The 23,334-nt window shown below is 48.4% G+C and overlaps 1 protein-coding gene across 7 annotated transcripts in view; it reads right to left on the bottom strand.

Annotated features, from left to right (window-relative positions):
• The window catches only part of LOC140403372 (pancreatic secretory granule membrane major glycoprotein GP2-like), a 284,670-nt gene that overhangs the window by 239,869 nt on the left and 21,467 nt on the right, over positions 1 to 23,334 (bottom strand). The window contains exons 1-2 of one of the 7 annotated variants that reach the window (XM_072491288.1): positions 9,632 to 9,722; positions 4,536 to 4,687 (exon numbers count right to left, since the gene is read on the bottom strand). The exons of 1 other annotated variant lie outside the window; for it this stretch is intronic. Coding sequence is in view for 1 of the 6 variants with exons in the window: in XM_072491286.1 (XP_072347387.1) it covers positions 9,386 to 9,454 (69 nt within the window). In the remaining 5 variants the exon portion in view is untranslated. Of the gene's footprint in view, positions 1 to 4,535; positions 4,688 to 9,385; positions 9,470 to 9,631; positions 9,773 to 10,589; positions 10,659 to 23,334 lie in introns of those variants that run through there. 5 more of the 7 variants (XM_072491289.1, XM_072491292.1, XM_072491290.1 and 2 more) reach the window with 5 other exon arrangements.

Below are 23,334 nucleotides of genomic sequence, written 5' to 3'. Positions count from 1 at the left end.
TATCCCTCTGTAACCTGCTACATCCTTCCACACTATCGACAACACCACCGACTTTAGTATCGTCTGCAAATTTACTCACCCACCCTTCTGCGCCTTCCTCTAGGTCATTGATAAAAATGACAAACAGCAACGGCCCCAGAACAGATCCTTGTGGTACTCCACTTGTGACTGTACTCCATTCTGAACATTTCCCATCAACCACCACCCTCTGTCTTCTTTCAGCTAGCCAATTTCTGATCCACATCTTTAAATCACCCTCAATCCCCAGCCTCCGTATTTTTTTGCAATAGCCTACCGTGGGGAACCTTATCAAACGCTTTGCTGAAATCCATATACACCGCATCAACTGCTCTACCCTCGTATACCTGTTCAGTCACCTTCTCAAAGAACTCAATAAGGTTTGTGAGGCATGACCTACCCTTCACAAAGCCATGCTGACTATCCCTGATCATATCATTCCTATCTAGATGATTATAAATCTTGTCTCTTATAATCCCCTCCAAGACTTTACCCACTACAGACGTGAGGCTCACCGGTCTATAGTTGCCGGGGTTGTCTCTGCTCCCCTTTTTGAACAAAGGGACCACATTTGCTGTCCTCCAGTCCTCTGGCACTATTCCTGTAGCCAATGATGACATAAAAATCAAAGTCAAAGGTCCAGCAATCTCTTCCCTGGCCTCCCAGAGAATCCTAGGATAAATCCCATCAGGTCCCGGGGACTTGTCTATTTTCAGCCTGTCCAGAATTGCCAACACCTCTTCCCTACGTACCTCAATGCCATCTATTCTATTAGCCTGGGGCTCAGCATTCTCCTCCACAACATTATCTTTTTCCTGAGTGAATACTGAAGAAAAATATTCATTTAGTATCTCGCCTATCTCTTCAGACTCCACACACAATTTCCCATCCCTGTCTCTTTCCCCAGTCATTCGCTTATTCATGACATACCTATAAAAAGCTTTTGGGTTTTCCTTGATCCTTCCTGCCAAATACTCCTCATGTCCCCTCCTTGCTCGTCTTAGCTCTCTCTTTAGTTCCTTCCTCGCTACCTTGTAACTATCCATCGCCCCAACCAAAACTTCACTCCTCATCTTCACATAGGCCTCCTTCTTCCTCTTAACAAGAGATTCCACTTCCTTGGTAAACCACGGTTCCCTCGCTCGACGCCTTCCTCCCTGTCTGACCGGTACATACTTATCAAGAAAACGCAGTAGCTGATCCTTGAACAAGCCCCACTTATCCAGTGTGCCCAACACTTGCAGCCTACTTCTCCACCTTATTCAAAAAGGGGAGCAGAGACAACCCCGGCAACTATAGACCGGTGAGCCTCACGTCTGTAGTGGGTAAAGTCTTGGAGGGGATTATAAGGGACACGATTTATAATCATCTAGATAGGAATAATATGATCAGGGATAGTCAGCATGGCTTTGTGAAGGGTAGGTCATGCCTCACAAACCTTATTGAGTTCTTTGAGAAGGTGACTGAACAGGTAGACGAGGGTAGAGCAGTTGATGTGGTGTATATGGATTTCAGCAAAGCGTTTGATAAGGTTCCCCACGGTAGGCTATTGCAAAAAATACGGAGGCTGGGGATTGAGGGTGATTTAGAGATGTGGATCAGAAATTGGCTAGCTGAAAGAAGACAGAGGGTGGTGGTTGATGGGAAATGTTCAGAATGGAGTACAGTCACAAGTGGAGTACCACAAGGATCTGTTCTGGGGCCGTTGCTGTTTGTCATTTTTATCAATGACCTAGAGGAAGGCGCAGAAGGGTGGGTGAGTAAATTTGCAGACGATACTAAAGTCGGTGGTGTTGTCAATAGTGTGGAAGGATGTAGCAGGTTACAGAGGGATATAGATAAGCTGCAGAGCTGGGCTGAGAGGTGGCAAATGGAGTTTAATGTAGAGAAGTGTGAGGTGATTCACTTTGGAAGGAATAACAGGAATGCGGAATATTTGGCTAATGGTAAAGTTCTTGAAAGTGTGGCTGAGCAGAGGGATCTAGGTGTCCATGTACATAGATCCCTGAAAGTTGCCACCCAGGTTGATAGGGTTGTGAAGAAGGCCTATGGAGTGTTGGCCTTTATTGGTAGAGGGATTGAGTTCCGGAGTCGGGAGGTCATGTTGCAGCTGTACAGAACTCTGGTACGGCCGCATTTGGAGTATTGCGTACAGTTCTGGTCACCGCATTATAGGAAGGACGTGGAGGCTTTGGAGCGGGTGCAGAGGAGATTTACCAGGATGTTGCCTGGTATGGAGGGAAAATCTTATGAGGAAAGGCTGATGGACTTGAGGTTGTTTTCGTTGGAGAGAAGAAGGTTAAGAGGAGACTTAATAGAGGCATACAAAATGATCAGGGGGTTGGATAGGGTGGACAGTGAGAGCCTTCTCCCGCGGATGGATATGGCTGGCACGAGGGGACATAACTTTAAACTGAGGGGTAATAGATATAGGACAGAGGTCAGAGGTAGGTTCTTTACGCAAAGAGTAGTGAGGCCGTGGAATGCCCTACCTGCTACAGTAGTGAACTCGCCAACATTGACAGCATTTAAAAGTTTATTGGATAAACATATGGATGATAATGGCATAGTGTAGGTTAGATGGCTTTTGTTTCGGTGCAACATCGTGGGCCGAAGGGCCTGTACTGCGCTGTCTTGTTCTATGTTCTTATCCCCCCCAAGTCACGTCTCATGGCATCATAATTGCCCTTCCCCCAGCTATAACTCTTGCCCTGCGGTGTATACTTATCCCTTTCCATCATTAACGTAAACGTCACCGAATTGTGGTCACTGTCCCCAAAGTGCTCTCCTACCTCCAAATCCAACACCTGGCCTGGTTCATTACCCAAAACCAAATCCAACGTGGCCTCGCCTCTTGTTGGCCTGTCAACATATTGTTTCAGGAAACCCTCCTGCACACACTGTACAAAAAACGACCCATCTATTGTACTCGAACTATATCTTTTCCAGTCAATATTTGGAAAGCTAAAGTCTCCCATAATAACTACCCTGTTAATTTTGCTCTTATCCAGAATCATCTTCGCCATCCTTTCCTCTGCATTCCTAGAACTATTAGGAGGCCTATAAAAAACTCCCAACAGGGTGACCTCTCCTTTCCTGTTTCTAACTTCAGCCCATACTACCTCGGAAGAAGAGTCCCCATCTAGCATCCTCTCCGCCACCGTAATACTGCTCTTGACTAGCAGCGCCACACCTCCCCCTCTTTTGCCTCCTTCTCTGAGCTTATTAAAACACCTAAACCCCGGAACCTGCAACATCCATTCCTGTCCCTGCTCTATCCATGTCTCCGAAATGGCCACAACATCGAAGTCTCAGGTACCAACCCATGCTGCCAGTTCCCCTACCTTGTTTCGTATACTCCTGGCATTGAAGTAGACACACTTCAAACCACCTACCTGAACACTGGCCCCCTCCTGCGACGTCAAATCTGTGCTCCTGACCTCTATACTCTCATTCTCCCTGACCCTAAAACTACAATCCAGGTTCCCATGCCCCTGCTGCATTAGTTTAAACCCCCCCAAAGAGCACTAACAAATCTCCCCCCCAGGATATTTGTGCCCCTCAGGTTCAGATGTAGACCATCCTGTCTGTAGAGGTCCCACCTTCCCCAGAAAGAGCCCCAGTTATCCAGAAATCTGAATCCCTCCCCCCTGCGCCATCCCTGTAGCCACGTGTTTAAATGCTCTCTCTCCCTATTCCTCATCTCACTATCACGTGGCACGGGCAACAACCCAGAGATAACAACTCTGTTTGTTCTAGTTCTGAGCTTCCATCCTAGCTCCCTGAAAGCCTGCCTGACATCCTTGTCCCCTTTCCTACCTATGTTGTTAGTGCCAATGTGGACCACGACTTGGGGCTGCTCCCCCTCCCCCCTAAGGACCCGGAAAACATGATCCGAGACATCATGTACCCTTGCACCTGGGAGGCAACATACCAAACGTGAGTCTCTCACGCTCCCACAAAAGCTCCTATCTGTGCCCCTGACTATAGAGTCCCCAATTACTAATGCTCTGCTCCTCTCCCCCCTTCCCTTTTGCGCAACAGGGACAGACTCCGTGCCAGAGGCCCGTACCCCATGGCTTACCCCTGGTAAGTCGTCCCCCCCACAAGTATCCAAAGCGGTATACTTGTTTCTCAGGGGAACGACCGCAGGGGATCCCTGCACTGACTGCTTTTTCCCAGTCCCTCTTACAGTTACCCACCTATCTCCAATCTTTGGTGTAACTAATTCCCTGAAACTGCTATCTATGACCCCTTCTGCCTTCCGAATGATCCGAAGTTCTTCCAACTCCAGCTCCAGTTCCCTAACTCGGTCTTGGAGGAGCTGGAGATGGCAGCACTTCCTGCAGGTAAAATCAGCAGGGACACTAACGGCATCCCTCACCTCAAACATCCTGCAGGAGGAACATTGCACTCCCTTCCCTGCCATTCCTCTAACTTTCTACCAAGATCTGGCTAACAACTAAATTAAATTTTTTATAAAAAATAATAATAATATAATAAAATATGGTACTTACCTCACACCAATGGGTTTTATTATTAGGTTAGAGGAGGAGGGCGGGTGGGAGACACTTCACGTGTAGTGTCTCGGGTTTCCTCTCCACCAGAATTTATTGGTGAGGGTCTTCCCAGACGTCCGCGGGTCGACTTCCTGTTCCCGCCTAAAACACTAATTTAAAAAAAAAGAAAGAAAAATTCTCAGCTCCTGCTGAAATTGACTAACCAGCCAGCTCCACTCCCGCCGAAATCGACTGGCCTGCCCCTGCAAAGACAAGTGCTTTTAAAGGACAGACTTACCTCCCAGCAACCACTTCCGCACTGCTCCCGCTGAAACTGACTCACCAGCTGTTCTCCCGCCGAAATCGACTGGCCTGCCCCTGCAAAGACAAGTGCTTTTAAAGGACAGACTTACCTCCCAGCAACCACTTCCACAATGCTCCCGCTGAAACTGACTCACCAGCTGTTCTCACGCCGAAATCGACTATAGTGAGTGAAGTCTCTCTGGGAGTGGGATAGTAAACATTGAGTTTATCTATCTATAGTGAGTGAAGTCTCTCTCTCTGCGAGTGGGATAGTAAACATTGAGTTAATCTATCTATAGTGAGTGAAGTCTCTCTGGGAGTGGGATAGTAAACATTGAGTTTATCTATTTATAGTGAGTGAAGTCTCTCTCTCTCTGGGAGTGGGACAGTAAACATTGAGTTTATCTATAGTGAGTGAAGTCTCTCTGGGAGTGGGATAGTAAACATTGAGTTTATCTACCTATAGTGAGTGAAGTCTCTCTCTGGGAGTGGGATAGTAAACATTGAGTTTATCTATCTAAAGTGAGTGAAGTCTCTCTGGGAGTGGGATAGTAAACATTGAGTTGATCTATCTATAGTGAGTGAAGTCTCTCTCTCTGGGAGTGGGACAGTAAACATTGAGTTTATCTATTTATAGTGAGTGAAGTCTCTCTCTCTGGGCGTGGGATAGTATCTATAGTGAGTATCTATAGTGATCTATAGATCTATCTATAGTGAGTGAAGTCTCTCTCTCTGGGAGTGGGACAGTAAACATTGAGGTTCTCTATCTATAGTGAGTGAAGTCTCTCTGGGAGTGGGATAGTAAACATTGAGTTTATCTATCTATAGTGAGTGAAGTCTCTCTCTCTGGCAGTGGGGCAGTAAACATTGAGTTTATCTATCTATAGTGAGTGAAGTCTCTCTGGGAGTGGGATAGTAAACATTGAGTTTATCTATCGATAGTGAGTTAAGTCTCTCTCTCTGGGAGTGGGACAGTAAACATTGAGTTTATCTATCTATAGTGAGTGAAGTCTCCCTCTGGGAGTGGGACAGTAAACATTGAGTTTATCTATCTATAGTGAGTGAAGTCTCTCTCTGGGAGTGGGACAGTAAACATTGAGTTTGTCTATCTATAGTGAGTGAAGTCTCTCTCTCTGGGAGTGGGATAGTAAACATTGAGTTTATCTATCGATAGTGAGTGAAGTCTCTCTCTGGGATTGGGATAGTAAACATTGAGTTTATCTATCTATAGTGAGTGAATTCTCTCTCTGGGTGTGGGATAGTGAATATTGAGTTTGTCTATCTATAGTGAGTGAAGTCTCTCTCTGGGAGTGGGATAGTAAACATTTAGTTTATCTATCGATAGTGAGTTAAGTCTCTCTCTGGGAGTGGGATAGTAAACATTGAGTTTATCTATCGATAGTGAGTGAAGTCTCTCTCTGGGATTGGGATAGTAAACATTGAGTTTATCTATCTATAGTGAGTGAAGTCTCTCTCTGGGATTGGTGTAGTTAACATTGAGTTTATCTATCTATAGTGAGTGAAGTCTCTCTCTGGGAGTGGGATAGTGAATATTGAGTTTGTCTATCTATAGTGAGTGAAGTCTCTCTGGGAGTGGGACAGTTAACATTGAGTTTATCTCTCTCGTGAGTGAAGTCTCTCTCTCTGGGAGTGGGATAGTGAATATTGAGTTTGTCTATCTATAGTGAGTGAAGTCTCTCTTTGATAGAACATAGAACAGTCCAGCACAGTACAGGCCCTTCAGCCCACCATGTTGTGCTGACCATTTATCCTAATCCAAGATCAACCTAACCTCCACCCCTTCAATTTACTGCTGTCCATGTGCCTGTCCAAGAGTCGCTTCAATGTCCCGAAGGACTCTGACTCCACCACCTCTGCTGGCAGTGCATTCCTCACACCCACCACTCTCTGTGTAAAGAACCTCTGACATCTCTCCTGTACCTTCCTCCAATCACCTTCAAATTATGTCCCCTCGTGACAGCCATTTCATCTGGGGAAAAGTCTCTGGCTATCCACTCGATCCATGGCTCTCCTCACTTTGCACACCTCTCTGTCTTCTTCGCTCCAGTGGGAAAAGCCCTAGCTCCCTCAACCTCTCTTCATAAGACATGTCCTCCAGTCCAGGCAGCATGCTGGTAAATCTCCTCTGTACCCTCTCCAAAGCATCCACATCCTTCCTATAATGAGGCGACCAGAACTGGACACAATATTCCAAGTGTGGTCTAAGCAGGGTTTTATAAAGCTGCAGCAAAACCTCGCGGCTCTACTCAATCCCCCTGTTAATGAAAGCCAACACACCATACGCCTTCTTAACAACCCTATCAACCTGGGTGGCAACTTTGAGGGATCTATGTACGTGGACCCCAAGATCCCTCTGTTCCTCCACGCTTCCAAGAATCCTGCCTTTAATCCTGTTTTCAGCATTCAAATTCGATCTTCCAAAATGAATCACTTCACATTTATCAAGGTTGAACTCAATCTGCTACTTCTCAGCCCAGCTCTGCATCCTGTCAATGTCCTGTTGTAACCTGCAACAACCCTCAACACTATCTACAACTACCCCAACCTTTGTGTCATTGGCAAACTTACTCAGCCCCCTTCCACTTCCTCATCCAAGTCATTTATAAAATCCACAAAGAGTTGAGGTCCCAGATCGATCCTTGCGGGACACCACTGGTCAACGACCACCAGGCGGAATACTTTCCATCCACTACCACTCGCTGTCTTCTTTCGGCCAGCCAATTCTGTATCCAGACAACCAAATTTCCCTGTATCCCATGCCCCCTAACTTTCTGAATGAGCCTACCATGGGGAGCCTTATCAAATGCCTTACTGAAATCCATATACACCACATCCACTGCCCGACCTTCATCAATGTGTCTCGTCACATCCTCAAAGAATTCAATGAGGCTTGTGAGGCATGACCTGCCCCTCACAAAGCCATGCTGACTATCTTTAATCAAACTATGTTTTTCAAATAATCATAAATCCTATCTATAAGAATCCTTTCCTAAATTTTGCTCACCACAGACTGACTGGTCTGTAATACCCAGGGATTTCCCTGTTCCCTTTCTTGAATAGGGGAAAAACATTTGCCTCCCTCCAATCATCCGGTACTACTTACTCCAGTGAGAGTGAGGACGCAAAGATCATCGCTAATGACGCAGCAATCTCCTCCCTCGCTTCCTGTAGTAACCTTGGGGATATCCCGTCAGGCCCAGGGGATTTATCTATCCTGATGCTTTTCAAAATTTCCAGCACATCCTCCTTCTTAATATCAACCTGTTCAAGTCTATTAACCTGGTTCACACTGTTCTCATGAGCAACAAGGTCCCTCTCTCTATTGAATACTGAAGCAAAGTATTCATTGAGGGCCTCCCCCATCTCTTCAGACTCTCGGCACAAGTTCCCTCCACTATCCCTGATCGGCCCTACTCTCACTCTGATCACCCTCTTATTTCTCACATAAGTGTAGAATGCCTTGGGGTTTCCCTAACCCTTCCCGCCAGGGCTTTTCATGCCCCCTTCTAGCTCTCCTCAGTCCATTTTTGAGTTCCTTCCTGGCTGCCTTGTAACCCTCGAGAACCTAATCAGATCCTTATAGTAGGACAGTAAACAATGAGTTTATCTCTCTGGGAGTGGGTTTGTAGACATGGAACATAGAACAGTACAGCACAGAACAGACCCTTCAGCCCTCGATGTTGTGCCGAGCATTGTCCGAAACTGAGATCAAGCTATCCCACTCCCTGTCATTCTGGTGTGCTCCATGTGCCTATCCACTAACCGCTTGAAAGTTCCTAAAGTGCCCGACTCCACTATCACAGCAGGCAGTTCATTCCACACCCTAACCACTCTCTGAGTAAAGAACCTACCTCGGACATCCCTCCTATATCTCCCACCCTTAACCTTATAGTTATGCCCCCTTGTAACAGCTACATCCACCCGAGGAAATAGTCTCTGAACGTCCACTCTATCTATCCCCCTCATTATCTTATAAACATCAATTAAGTTGCCTCTCATCCTCCCCCGCTCCAAAGAGAAAAGCCCTAGCTCCCTCAACCTTTCCTCATAAGACCTATCCTGCAAATCAGGCAGCATCCTGGTAAATCTCCTTTGCACCCTTTCCAATGCTTCCACATCCTTCCTATAATGAGGTGACCAGAACTGCACACAATACTCCAAATGTGGTCTCACCAGGGTCATGTATAGTTGCAGCATAACCCCGCGGCTCTTAAACTGTTAATAAATGCTAACACACTATAAACGCTAACACACTATAGGCCTTCTTCACGCCTCTATCCACTTGAGTGGCAACCTTCAGAGATCTGTGGACATGAACCCCAAGATCTCTCTGTTCCTCCACATTCCTCAGAACCCTGCCGTTGACCCTGTGATCCGCATTCAAATTTTTTCTCCCAAAATGAATCCTATTAAGTTCACCTATCTATTGTGAGTAAAGTCTCTCTCTGGGAGTGGGTTTATCTCTGTCTCTGTGACTCAAAGTATTACCACAAACATTTGAGCTTCCTGTCATTTTATATCCTTTATAAATATTACACTCTAACCGCAATATGTTCATGTTTCTTGTTTGAATCCAGCACCGCACTGCCCTCCTGTCCCCCACCACCATCCATGGTTAAACCACGTTTGTTTGTGACTTGCTGTATTCATCATCCAGATCCATCTCTAGTCTCCTCAATGACTCAGGTCATTCAGCAGCTCTGTATTGGGACTGGAGAACACACACAGACCTGAGCCCATGTTTAAAACAGTGATACACCTCTCAGCACAGTCTAAATACTAATTCATACCTGACTGCTTACCGGAGCCTCAGGAGGTGTTCCCGTGTGAGCTGGAGGAGGTTCTGTAAGCTTGCCTGTTGCTCAGTGTTGAATGCTATTCATGGCAGCCTCTGACTACTTATAAGGGAAACGGACTGGACCAGAATTCTGATTTGTTCCCTGGAGAACAAAGCTTACCCAATAGTCTGGCTGGAGGGGGAAATGTGACTGTGTCCTGTGGCATGTGCTCTGCATTGGGTAATGTAATCCAGCCCTGTCACTCACAGTCCTGGATTCCGAAATGTGAATCACCATTTGACACCAGAATCCATGCCCAGTTAAACCACCAACCCACACACATTCCAACCACCAATCAAAACCTTTTTGGAATTGTCCCCTGTTGTTTGTGAGTTGATGTGGATTGGGGGATAACCCAGCCCTGATAAATGTCTGGTGATCTGTGCAACTGTGGAAACCTGACAGAGAATCTGCGGGACACGGGGTGATTTTCCCGGCCATCCCACAGCCTGTTTTGTGGCTCCTGAGGCCATTGGCCAGCGGCAGGATCTTTCAGTCCCATCGCTGTCAATGGGGCTTCCCGGTGTTTACACCCTCCGCCCCACGGCAGGGGGAGGGGGCTCAGTCAGTGGCACCGCAATCACACCAGTGGTATAGGCGGGCACGATAGCATCATTTAAGATGCATCTAGACAGATATATGAACGGGTGGGGAACAGAGGGATCCTTGGAAAATAGGCGACAGGTTTCGATAAAGGATCTGGATTGGCGCAGGCTGGGAGGGCCGAAGGGCCTGTTCCTGTGCTGTACTTTTCTTTGTTCTTTTGAATGTCCGGGAAGTCCCACTCACTGACTCCAGTGAAGACACAATTAAACTAAACATGACACAAATCATCAAAATAAACTTTTCCTTTCCAAAAATATACATCCACCCAATTCATCAGCAGGAAATGTTGTTGCTTGTATTTTACCTGAGGTCTCGTTGTTGGTCTTCATGGTCTCCGTGGTTACTGTGGGTGTGGAGCTGGGGGGAGGGGCTTTCTGATGGGTGCTGAAGGAAAGGATTAAGCAAAGATTTATTGAAGCACAAAATGGACAAAATTGACAGCAAAGTGAGTGAGATCCACAGAGTCATCAGATCGCGACAGTGGAGAAGGAAGCCATTCAGCCCATCGACTTTGCACCGTCCCTCTGAAAGAGCCCCCTACCTCGGCCCACTCCCCCGTCCTATCTCTGTGACCCCCATCTCGGCCCAACCCCCCACCATATCCCTGTAGCCCCAACTAGGGGCAAATTAGCCTGGCCAATCCACCTAACCGGCACATCTTGGGACAGTGGAAGGAATCCGGAGCACCCGGAGGAAACCCACACACACGGGGAGAACATGCCGACTCCGCACAGACAGTCACCCGGGGTCGGAATCGAACCTGGGTCCTGGCGCTGTAAAGCAGCAGTGCTAAGCGCTGTGCCACTGTGCCGAGCTGTGTCTCCCTCTGGGAGGCCACTGGTCCAATCAGATCACAACCCACAACAACTCAAAATAATTAAAAATATAACTTACCAGGGGCGGGATTCTCCGCGAACCGGAGGGGTGGGAACCTCTGGTGGGAAGGAGTGGCGGGAACCACTCCGGTGTCGGGCCGACCCCAAGGTGCGGAATCCTCCACACCTTCAGGGGCGAGGCCGGGGCCAGAGGGGTTTGCACCCGGCCGGCGCGGAAGGGGCGAGGCTGACGCGAGAGCGGTTTGCACCCGGCCGGCGCGGAAGGGGCTAGGCTGACGCGAGAGCGGTTTGCGCCCCGCAGGCCGGCGGGGAAGGGCCTCCGCCGGCCGGCGCGAGTAGGCGCAGGCGCGGGAGCGCCAGCGTGTGCTGCCATCATCCCCGCACATGCGCAGGGGGGGATCAGCTCCGCGTCGGCCATCGCGGAGTAATAGACTGCCCCCGCGGCACACAGGCCCGCCCGCGGATCGGTGGGTCCTGTGGGGGCACCTCCCGGGGCCAGATCCCCCCGCGCCCTGCCCACCCCGCACCCCGCCCCACCCCACCCGCCCGCCCCCCTCCCGCCCCCCCCGTCCCCCCCGCACCCCCCGACACAGGACTGACCCCCGACACAGGACTGACCCCCGACACAGGACTGACCCCCGACACAGGACTGACCCCCGACACAGGAGTGACCCCCGACACAGGACTGACCCCCGACACAGGACTGACCCCCGACACAGGACTGACCCCCGACACAGGACTGACCCCCGACACAGGACTGACCCCCGACACAGGACTGACCCCCGACACAGGACTGACCCCCGACACAGGACTGACCCCCGACACAGGATTGACCCCGACACAGGACTGACCCCCGACACAGGACTGACCCCCGACACAGGACTGACCCCCGACACAGGACTGACCCCCGACACAGGACTGACCCCCGACACAGGATTGACCCCGACACAGGCTTGACCCCCGGTACAGGATTGACCCCCGACACAGGCTTGACCCCGGCACAGGCTTGACCCCGGCACAGGCTTGACCCCGACACAGGACTGACCCCCGACACAGGACTGACCCCCGACACAGGACTGACCCCCGACACAGGACTGACCCCCGACACAGGACTGACCCCCGACACAGGACTGACCCCCGACACAGGACTGACCCCCGACACAGGACTGACCCCCGACACAGGACTGACCCCCGACACAGGACTGACCCCCGACACAGGACTGACCCCCGACACAGGACTGACCCCCGACACAGGACTGACCCCCGACACAGGACTGACCCCCGACACAGGACTGACCCCCGACACAGGACTGACCCCCGACACAATCGGTTCTGCTCCGCCATTCAATCATGGCTGATACGTTTCTCACCCCCATTCTGCTGCCTTCTCCCCAAAGCCCCTGATCCCCTTATTAATCAAGAACCGATCTATCTCTGTCTTAAAGACACTCAGCGATTTGACCTCCACAGCCTTCTGCGGCAAAGAGTTCCACAGTTTCACCACCTTCTGGCTGAAGAAATTCCCTCATCTCTGTTTTAAAGGATCGTCCCTTTAGTTTGAGATTGTGTCCTCGGCTTCTAGTCCCAGAGAGGGAAAGGCCAGCGTATTAAACTTGTTGCGATTCATGCACAAGGACACCCAGGTCCCTCTGCACAGCAGCATGCTGCAATTCGCTACCGTTTAAATAACAGCCCATTTGGTTATTATTCCCACCAGAATGGATGACGTCACATTTCCCAACAATGAATTCCATCGGCCAGACCCTTGCCCACTCGCTTAAACCATCGAGATACCTCTGCAGACTTTCAGTGTCCACTGCACACTTTGCTCTACCACTCATCTTCGTGTCATCTGCCAACTTTGACAAATTACAATTTCATAGAATTTACAGTGCAGAAGGAGGCCATTCGGCCCAGCGAGTCTGCACCGGCTCTTGGAAAGAGCACCCTACCCAAGGTCAACACCGCCACCCTATCCCTATAACTCCACCCAACACTAAGGGCAATTTTGGACACTAAGGGCAATTTATCATGGCCAATCCACCTAATCTGCACGTCTTTGGACAATTGGTCCCCAATTACAAATCATCGATGTAAATTGTAAACAATTGCAGTCCCAACACTGATCCCTGAGGCCGCTGATCGCAAATTAGAAAAACGCCCATTTAGCCCCACTCTTTGCTTTCTGTTTGTTAACCAATCCTCTATCCGGGCTAATAACTTACCCGTAATGCCGAGCACCTTTATCTTACGCAGCAGCTTGTCGAATACCTTCTGGAAATCCAGGTACATCACATCCATCGGTCCCCACTGTCCACCCCGCTCGTAATGTCCACAAAGAGTTCTTGTAAATTAATTAAATAGGCCCCGCCTTTCATGATCTCACACTGCGTCTGCCCAAAGGGACAATTTAAAAGAAGATAATTTTGAGTACCAATTAGGTTTTTTCCCAATGAAGGGGCAATTTAGTGTGGGAAGTCTACACAAGCTGCACATCTTTGGGTTGTGGGGGTGAGACCCCCGCAGACACGGGGAGAATGTGCAAACTCCACGCAGACAGTGACCAGGGGCAATGGGACAATTTCTGTCCGGATGTCTCACTATTTCATCCCTGATGATAGATTCAAGCATTGTCCCCACCAGAGGTTAAGCTAACCGGCCTATAGTTATTCACCTTTTGTTTGCCTCCTTTTTTAAACAGGGGCATCACATTTGCTATTTTCCAATCTCCTGGAACCGCCTCATAGTCCAGCGAAGTTTGGTAAATTACCACGAACGTATTTGCTATTTCCCCCGCCATCTCTTTTAGTATCCTGGGATGTATTCCATCAGGGCCAGGAGACTTGTCTACCTTATGTGATAATGATGGTTTCTCAGTCCTAGCCTGCTGTAGCCTCCTTGCTATCAATTATTGGCATGGTATTTGTGTCTTCCACTGTTCAATGCCGCAGCCGTTTCCTCATTATTATCCCATTATTAAATCTCCCTTCTCGTCCTCTAATGGACCAATGATCACCTTCACATCTTTACATTCAATATATTTGAGAAACTTTTGTTGTCAGTTTTTATATTCGGAGCTAGTCTGCTCTCAGATTCTAACTTCCTTTTCTTTATAGCATTTTTCATGGCTTTTTGTTGATCTTTAAAGATTTCCCAATCCTCTTGTTCCCACTAAGCTTTGCCACTTTGTTTGCATTTTCTTTCAATTTGATTCCCTCCTTGGTTTCCATAGTTATCCATGGCTGAATAGCCCTTTTCCGACAGTCCATCCTTTTCAATACCAGGAGTGTTTTGTTCCGATAAATTCCGACCGTTCCACTTCCCACTGCTATTCACTAACGAGTGGTAATTGTGCAGAATGTGTTCAATAATCACCACAGGGGAATGTACACAAGGAAGTTGGAACACAGAATAAATGTTTGTATACCAGGAACAAGGAAAGAGAGCTCGCAGAGAGAAGAGATATATAATAAGAATAATCTTTATCAGTGTCAAAAATAGGCTTGCATTATCACTGCAATGAAGTTACTGTGAAAATCCCCTAGTCGCCACATTCCGGCGCCTGTTTGGGTAAACTGAGGGAGAATTCAGAATGTCCAATTCACCGAACAAGCACGTCTTTCGGGACTTGTGGCAGGAAACCGGAGCACCCGGAGGAAACCCACACAGACATGTGGAGAACGTGCAGACTCCGCACAGACCGTGTTCCAAGTGGTAATGGAACCCGGGAACCTGGACCTGTGAAGCAACAGTGCTAAACATTGCGCTGCCGACTAGAACATTGTGAGGAAAGACAGGGGGTGTCATTCTCCGACCCCCCGCCGGGTCGGAGAATGGCCGTTGGCCACCGTGAATCCCGCCCTCGCCCGCGCCGAAGTCTCCGGAACCGGAGATTGGGCGGGGGCGGGAATCGGGCCATGCCGGTTGGCGGGACCCCCCACTCAATTCTCCGGCCCGGATGGGCCGAAGTCCCGCCCAGGAATTGCCTGTCCCGCCGGCGTAAATCAAAGCTGGTATTTACCGGCGGGACAAGGCGGCGTGGGCGGGCTCCGGGGTCCTGGGGGGGCGCGGGGTGGTCTGACCCCGGGGGGAGCCCCACGGTGGCCTGGCCCGCGATCGGGGCCCACCGATCCGCGGGCGGGCCTGTGCCGTGGGGGCACTCTTTCCCTTCCGCCTCCGCCACGGCCTCCACCATGGCGGAGGCGGAAGAGACTCTCCCCACTGCGCATGCGCGGGAAACTGTCGGCGGCCGCTGACGCTCCCGCGCATGCGCCGCATTTCCGCGCCAGCTGGCGGGGCAACAAACGCCATTTCCGCCAGCTAGCGGGGCGGAAATCCCTCCGGCGCCGGCCTAGCCTCTCAAGGTTGGGGCTCGGCCCCCAAAGATGCGGAGCATTGCGCACCTTTGGGCCGGCGCGATGCCCGTCTGATTAGCGCCGTTTTTGGCACCAGTCGGCGGACATAGCGCCGTTGGGGGAGAATTTCGCCCAGTATACCTGACACTCTGTGACATCCAGTCCCAGAGAGGGAAAGGACAGTGTATCTAACACACTGTGACACCCAGTCCCAGAGGGGGGAAAGGACAGTGTATCTAACACATTGTGACACCCAGTCCCAGAGAGGAAAAGGACAGTGTATCTAACACACTGTGACACCCAGTCCCAGAGAGGGAAAGGACAGTGTATCTAACACACTGTGACACCCAGTCCCAGAGGGGGAAAGGAGAGTGTATCTGACACACTGTGACACCCAGTCCCAGAGAGGGAAAGGACAGTGTATCTAACACACTGTGACACCCAGTCCCAGAGAGGGAAAGGACAGTGTATCTAACACACTGTGACACCCAGTCCCAGAGGGGGAAAGGAGAGTGTATCTAACACACTGTGACACCCAGTCCCAGAGGGGGAAAGGAGAGTGTATCTAACACACTCACACCCAGTCCCAGAGAGGGAAAGGACAGTGTATCTAACACACTGTGACACCCAGTCCCAGAGAGGGAAAGGACAGTGTATCTAACACACTCACACCCAGTCCCAGAGAGGGAAAGGACAGTGTATCTAACACACTGTGACACCCAGTCCCAGAGGGGGAAAGGAGAGTGTATCTAACACACTGTGACACCCAGTACCAGAGGGGGAAAGGACAGTGTATCTAACACACTGTGACACCCAGTCCCAGAGGGGGAAAGGAGAGTGTATCTAACACACTGTGACACTCAGTCCCAGAGGGGGAAAGGAGAGTGTATCTAACACACTGTGACACCCAGTACCAGAGGGGGAAAGGACAGTGTATCTAACACAGTGTGACACCCAGTCCCAGAGAGGGAAAGGTCAGTGTATCTAACACACTGTGACACCCAGTACCAGAGGGGGAAAGGAGAGTGTATCTAACACACTGTGACACCCAGTCCCAGAGAGGGAAAGGACAGTGTATCTAACACACTGTGACACCCAGTCCCAGAGAGGGAAAGGTCAGTGTATCTAACACACTGTGACACCCAGTACCAGAGGGGGAAAGGAGAGTGTATCTAACACACTGTGACACCCAGTCCCAGAGGGGGAAAGGAGAGGGTATCTAACTGTAGCCACCTGGGTTGGCCACTTCCCGACTTTAAAATGGAGATCCGCTAAGAATGATGGGAAATTCAGTCAAACGCAGGAAAAACAAGCGGGTGCAAAGTTTCCTGTCTATCAGAACTTGCAGGAACCCAGAAAGCACTGAAACTAATCGCCATCGACATATTGATGAGCGATCCCCGGGAACAATTGGAAAGAGTTAAGATAAACAAGGCCAAGCCAGACTCCTCGGCGCCAGCAGGAGCCAAGACAAAGGAAGGCCAACGGACACTTAGGAACCGCCCAGTGATCAGGGAACAGCTCCAGTATTGGAGAAATCGATCCAAGTGATCGAAACGCAGTCCAATCACTTGGAACCAGGTACGGGATCCGCCCCGAACGGCGCGGAGCCCCATGGGGACTATAAAATAGAGTCCCCAAGTTCAATTCGTCCTTCTTGGCAGGGCTTCTCAGCAGCTCGAAACAACCCTTGACCGTGACCTGCCTAGCAGCTGCACCAACCAAGTAAGTCTCCAGTCAACGCCCGCTACGAGATAGGTGATCCTAGCTATCAGTCCATACCAGACTCAGAATCGAACAAAAGGCCATTTGTTCCCCTGACCTGGTGGGCCGGTTCCAAAGCTAAGTATAGGCCTTTTAGTGTTAGAGATAGTCTAGTAAGTAGAGTTTTATTCATGAGTAGTGATTGTGTATAATAAATGTGTTTTGATTTGAAACTTACTAACTGGTGTATTGAGTTATTGATCAGCACTTGAACTTGAACCTCGTGGTGGTATCATAAAGATACCTGGCGACTCTAGAGCAAAGGTTATAAAACAGAGCCAATTAAGTAAGGACACAACGGGCAACAGTGTTTGATGCCGACGGTGTTGGGGCCTCAGTTTGGGCACCGATCTGTGGGAATTATAGGTTTGCTCTGGGGTGGCTGGATGGGCGGTTTTGGGGGTGGAAACAGGCTGGGATTGAGCGTTTTGGGGACGTATTCGATGGGTGCAGCCTCTCGAGATTGGAGGGGTTGGTGCAGGAATTCACATTGCCCACCGGGAATGTGTTCCGGTATTTACAGGTAAGGAACTTTTTCCTGAAGCAGGAGCCGTCATTTCCTCACCTGCCACCCCAGGGGCTACAGGACAAGGTGGTGTCAAAAACAGGGGGAGGTGAGGGTAAAGTGTGGGAAATTTAGAAGGAGTTGATGGATTGGGAGGGAGCCCCGATCTGGGAGTGAAGTGGAAGTGGGAGGAAGAGTTGGGGAGGGAGGTGGAGGCTGGGGTGTGGGAGGAGGCTTGGAGGAGAGTGAATGCATCCTCGTTGTGTGCCAGGCTTAGCCTTATTCAGTTGAAGGTGGTCCCCAGGGCACACCTGACTGTGGCCAGGATGGGCTGTTGTTTGAAGGGGTGGGGAACAGGTGTGGGCGGTGTGTGGTTGGGCCGCGAATCATCTCCACAAGGTTTGGGTCTGAAGTTTGGGGGGTTGCCGACGTTTTGTCGGAGGTCTCGAGGTGAAGGTGGTCCCGAGTCCGGAAGTGGCGATCTCTGGAGTGCCGGATGATCAGGGCGTCCAGGGGGCGATCGAGGCCGATGTCCTGGCCTTTGCCTCCCTGGTATCCCGGAGACGGATCTTATTGGAATGGAGGGACTCGGGGGCCCGAAACCGGGGGTGTGGATGAGGGACCCGGCAGAGTTCCTCAGGCTGGAGAAGATAAAGAGAGCGTCTGTGGAGGGGTTTGGAGACGGTGTTGAGTGGCGCGGTGGCGCAGTGCTGCCTCACGGCATGGAGTGTTAAGTAAAGGGTTAAGAGACATTGCAATTAGTTGTCTCATTTATGTTAAGTATCCAATGATTGACAGTGATATGTAAAGGGGCTTCAGGTGGCTTCTGTCAGGTGGTGCGTTGTTAGAGTTTTGTGCAGAGGCTGTGGAAGTGAAATAAATGGTGTTTGGTGAAAAGGAACAAGAACTTTAGACTCTTCATTTCACAGATTCTAAAACGTCCAACAATGGGAGCAGAGGATGGTTCCTGTGCAAATGTGAAGGTTTGAAAGATGCAACTTTTCCTGATCAAACCAAGGAGTGAGTGAGAAGGAAAAAAAAAAGAGACATGGCTGAACGCAGGATAAAGATGGCTGGATATGACTATCCCCCCTTATTTTCTGAAAGGGAATCGTACGACCAATGGAGAAGTGCAGTAGTTATGTGGACTAAAGTTACTGCTTTGGGAAAGAGAAAACAAGGTATGGCATTGGCTCTTTCTCTACCATATGGCAGTAAAATCCGAAACAAAGTGCTTTCTGAGCTGGAATTGGAAGAGTTAGACTCAGAAGAAGGTCTGGAGACTTTATTACATTATATGGATAAGATTTATAAGAAAGATGACTTGTTAAGTGCGTATGAAGCATGGTCGGATTTTGATAAGTTCCGGAAAATGGAGGATAGCTCCATGGAAGACTATATAGTGGAATTTGGCAGACTATATAAAAGGCTGCAGAAACACAACCTGGAATTTCCACAGTCTGTGTTGGCCTTTAAATTACTTGGCTGTGCTAGAGTGAGCAACATGGATAGGCTCCTGGTTTTGACAGGAGTTCAGTTTACTGATAAGAATACCTTATTCGAACAGATGACAAACGTTTCTGGGGAAACATTCGATTCCGATGGCTCTGATGACCCAAGTAGGTCAGCCTGCAATAAGGCAGAATATGGAAGATACACCAGTAACAGGATGGCAAAATCGTATGGCTACGAACAGGGCTCAAGACTATAGGCGGAGACCGAAACAAGGAAATTATGAAGACAGAAACCCAGTTAGGACCTACAATAGGAAGCTGAACCCCAGAAATGCACGGGGCATGATAAATCGATGTTTTCGATGTGACTCTCAATACCATTATGCTTTCAACTGTCCAACTCGTTATGATAGAGTGTTTGAAGTGACACATGACACGGAAGAGTCAGAAGAAGAAAAAGATAGTGACCAGAAAGAAGGCATTGTCCTATTGACAAGCAGTTTTACGCCGGTAATGAGGGTGTTGGTTGCAGGATCCTTCAACTGTCCTGTATTGGACAGTGGCTGCACATCTACTGTGTGTGGAATTGACTGGTTAAAATGTTACCTGGACTCTTTGAATGCCGAAAATCGTAACAAGGTTAAGGAATTTGAAAGTTCCACAAGTTTCAGGTTTGGGGATGATAATACTCTGAAGTCGCTGAAAAGAGTGGTGATCCCTTGCAATATTGCCGGAGTGAATCATTTCATTAGCACGGATGTTGTATCAAGTGAGATACCTTTGCTTATAGAATCATAGAATTTACAGTGCAGTAGGAGGCCATTCAGCCCATCGTGTCTGCACCGGCCCTTGGAAAGGACACCCTACTTAAGCCAATACCAAATCCGCTATCCCCATAACCCAGTAACCCCACCTATGGGGCAATTTAGCACATCTTTGGACATCTGAGCAGACCATCGATGAAGAAAGCACACATGAAACTGGATATGGAACAGGATAAGGCAACAGTTTTTGGAAAGACTGTGGACTTAAAATTTACACAGTCGGGACACTATTGTATTCCATTACTGACAAATAATTTTTCAAGTAGAGTGGTTAAGGGTGTGTTACGGCAATTGAAAATGGGACTTTAGCTGATAAAAAGCTTGTGGTATTAAAACTGCATAGGCAATTTGCACATCCGTCTAATCGGAGGCTGAAAAATTTATTAAAGGATGCAGGGCTAAGGGATGACGACTATACTAAACTGATAGAACAGGTTAGTGACCGCTGTGAAGTTTGTAGGAAGTACAGAAGGACACCAGCACGACCGATAGGAACCATACCTTTGGTCAGGGATTTTAATGACATTGTGGCCATAGAACATAGAACATAGAAAATACAGCACAGAACAGGCCCTTCGGCCCACGATGTTGTGCCGAACCTTTGTCCTAGATTAATCATAGATTATCATTGAATTTACAGTGCAGGAGGCCATTCGGCCCTTTGAGTCTGCACCGGCTCTTGGAAAGAGCATCCTACCCAAACTCAACACCTCCACCCAACACCAAGGGCAATTTGGACATTAAGGGCAATTTATCATTGGCCAATTCACCTAAATTCACCTTGGCCATGGACCTTAAGATCTGGGATAAAGCAAATAATATCTTTATTTTGCATTTTGTAGATTTAGCAACCAGATTTAGTCAATCAGCGATTGTACGAAGTAAAGAAAAGAGAGTAATTCTGGATCAAATTGTGGAAAAATGGATAGGGACAGGAATGGGTCCACCGGCAAAATTCCTTACGGACAATGGGGGAGAATTTGCTAATGATGAGTTTAGGGATGTGTGTATCAGACACATGAATATCAGAGTTATGAATACGGCTGCAGAAAGCCCATTTAGTAATGGTGTCTGTGAAAGAAATCATGCTGTCATCGATAACATGCTTCGGAAAATTTTGGCAGATGGACCAAATTGCAGGCTAAATTCAGCTTTAGCATGGGCAGTACATGCAAAGAATTCATTGCAGATGGTTGGGGGCTATAGTCCTTATCAATTAGTGTTTGGTAGAAATCCTAAAATTCCATCCATTTTGGATGACCAGCCTCCAGCTTGGGAGGGGACTACAATTAGCTCTGGGTTTTCTGAACATTTAAATGCATTACATAGCAGTAGAAAAGCTTTTTTGGAAGCAGAAGTCTCTGAAAGAATTCGCAGCACTTTAAGACATAACGTACGGCCATCAGATGCCGTTTTTCAGCAAGGAGGCATGGTATACTATAAGAGAGACAATTCTAATGAATGGAAAGGCCCAGGGAAGACCATATGCATAGATGGCAAAACAATTATTTTGCAACATGGTAATCAAACTGTTAGGGTCCATTCATCAAGGATAATGGGTACAGATTACAAATTTTCAAATTTAGACAGAGCAGACAGACATGACGAGGAACCAGAGTCATCTGGTACGCATGTGTTACAGAACTATGAGGACCAATTAACTGATATAGACAGGGTTTCTGTGGAGGAACACAACACTTCTGATGAATTAAAACAGGCCATTTTTCCGAAAGGGCAACTGCCAAAAGTTGGTACAAAAGTGATATGCTTGCCTGAAGGGTCTAGTCAATAGAAGGATGCAACTGTTATTAGTAGAGCAGGGAAGGCCACTGGAAAGTATAAACATTGGTTGAGTGTACAGCATTCAGGGTAAGGAGTCAAGACAATGGATTGGGAAAACCAAGTTCAAAAATGGAGGGCACAGAAACGCAGTGCCAGTTCAGATAGTACATCGGATAGTGAACAGCTCCGCAGGCAAAGGTTGAGAACTATTGAAAGGACATCCCACAGCAGAAGGGAAAGATCAAGCAGTAGCAGTACAGAACGAGATACCAGGAGGGAGAGGGGACGTAGTTTGTCAAGATCTCGGAACATGAGTAAGACTACGAATACTAATAGGAGTAGAAGCCCACATGCACGTGAGATTTTTGTGGCTTCAAATAAATTAGATGGAAAAGTTATTAAAGAAGCTAAACAGCAAGAATTGCATAGTTGGAGTGAATTTGGGGTATACACGGAAGTACCGGATAGGGGACAAAAAGCTCTATCCAACAGATGGATTTGCACGGAAAAGGTTCTTCCGGATGGAACTTCTAAGGCAAAGGCCAGGCTCGTGGCAAGGGGATTTGAAGAAAACTTAGAAGATTAGGATTTAAGGGTAGATTCACCGACAGCAGGAAAGGTTATTTTAAAGATCTTCTTGGCTCTATTAGCCACAAAGGCATGGGAATGCAAATCTATAGATATAAAAGCTGCCTTCTTGCAGGGGCATCAGCTCCAGAGAGACATTTTTCTCCGTCCTCCTAAAGAAGCAGCTAACACAGAAGGGGCACTCTGGAAGTTGAACAAATGTGTGTATGGATTAAGTGATGCATCTAGAGTCTGGTATTTTCCGGTAAGGTCAGTTGAAATTTCCTTTTAAATTTCAGGAGTTTAAGTTAATTTATATTGAGCTAGTATTGGGCATTGGGCAGGGTAGGTTAACAAGGGCTGTCCCACCCACTCACATAACTGGTTAGCAGCTAAGTGTCAGTCACTTGAATCTACTTTGATCTGAAAGCAGGTGGGGGAGGGGAGTCAATTCAGGACAGTTTAAAAAGAGCAACTTGTAACTCACTCCCATTGAGTTCTCCCAGTGAGACAGAGAAGACAGCCAGAGTGAGACAGCAAAGAGTGAGTTTGGGAATTTGAATCAAGGTGGGAATTCGAAGCTGGGTGGGGAGGAAGTGTTTTTTTTATCCCTGGTAAGTGACTGGTAAGTAGTGTTTCTGTTTTTCTGTTTCTTTTCATTGGTATATATATATATATATATATATTTTTTTTTTTCTTCATTGTTTATTTATTTAGTTAAATTTTTGGGGGGGAAATTGAAATTGTTCAAGTTAACCGAAGGTTTAAGACATGGCAGGAGATCTCAGACCCGTGTCATGCTCCTCGTGTGCGATGTGGGAGCTCAGGGACACATCCACTGATCCTGGCTCCTTCACGTGCAAGAAGTGTGTCCAGTTGCAGCTCCTGTTAGACCGCTTGACGGCTCTGGAGCTGCGGATGGACTCACTTTGGAGCATCCGCGATGCTGAGGACGTCGTGGA

Source organism: Scyliorhinus torazame, chromosome 27 (assembly GCF_047496885.1).
Source record: "Scyliorhinus torazame isolate Kashiwa2021f chromosome 27, sScyTor2.1, whole genome shotgun sequence".
Classification (NCBI taxonomy): domain Eukaryota; kingdom Metazoa; phylum Chordata; class Chondrichthyes; order Carcharhiniformes; family Scyliorhinidae; genus Scyliorhinus; species Scyliorhinus torazame.
This window is presented reverse-complemented; position numbering and strand designations above follow the sequence as displayed.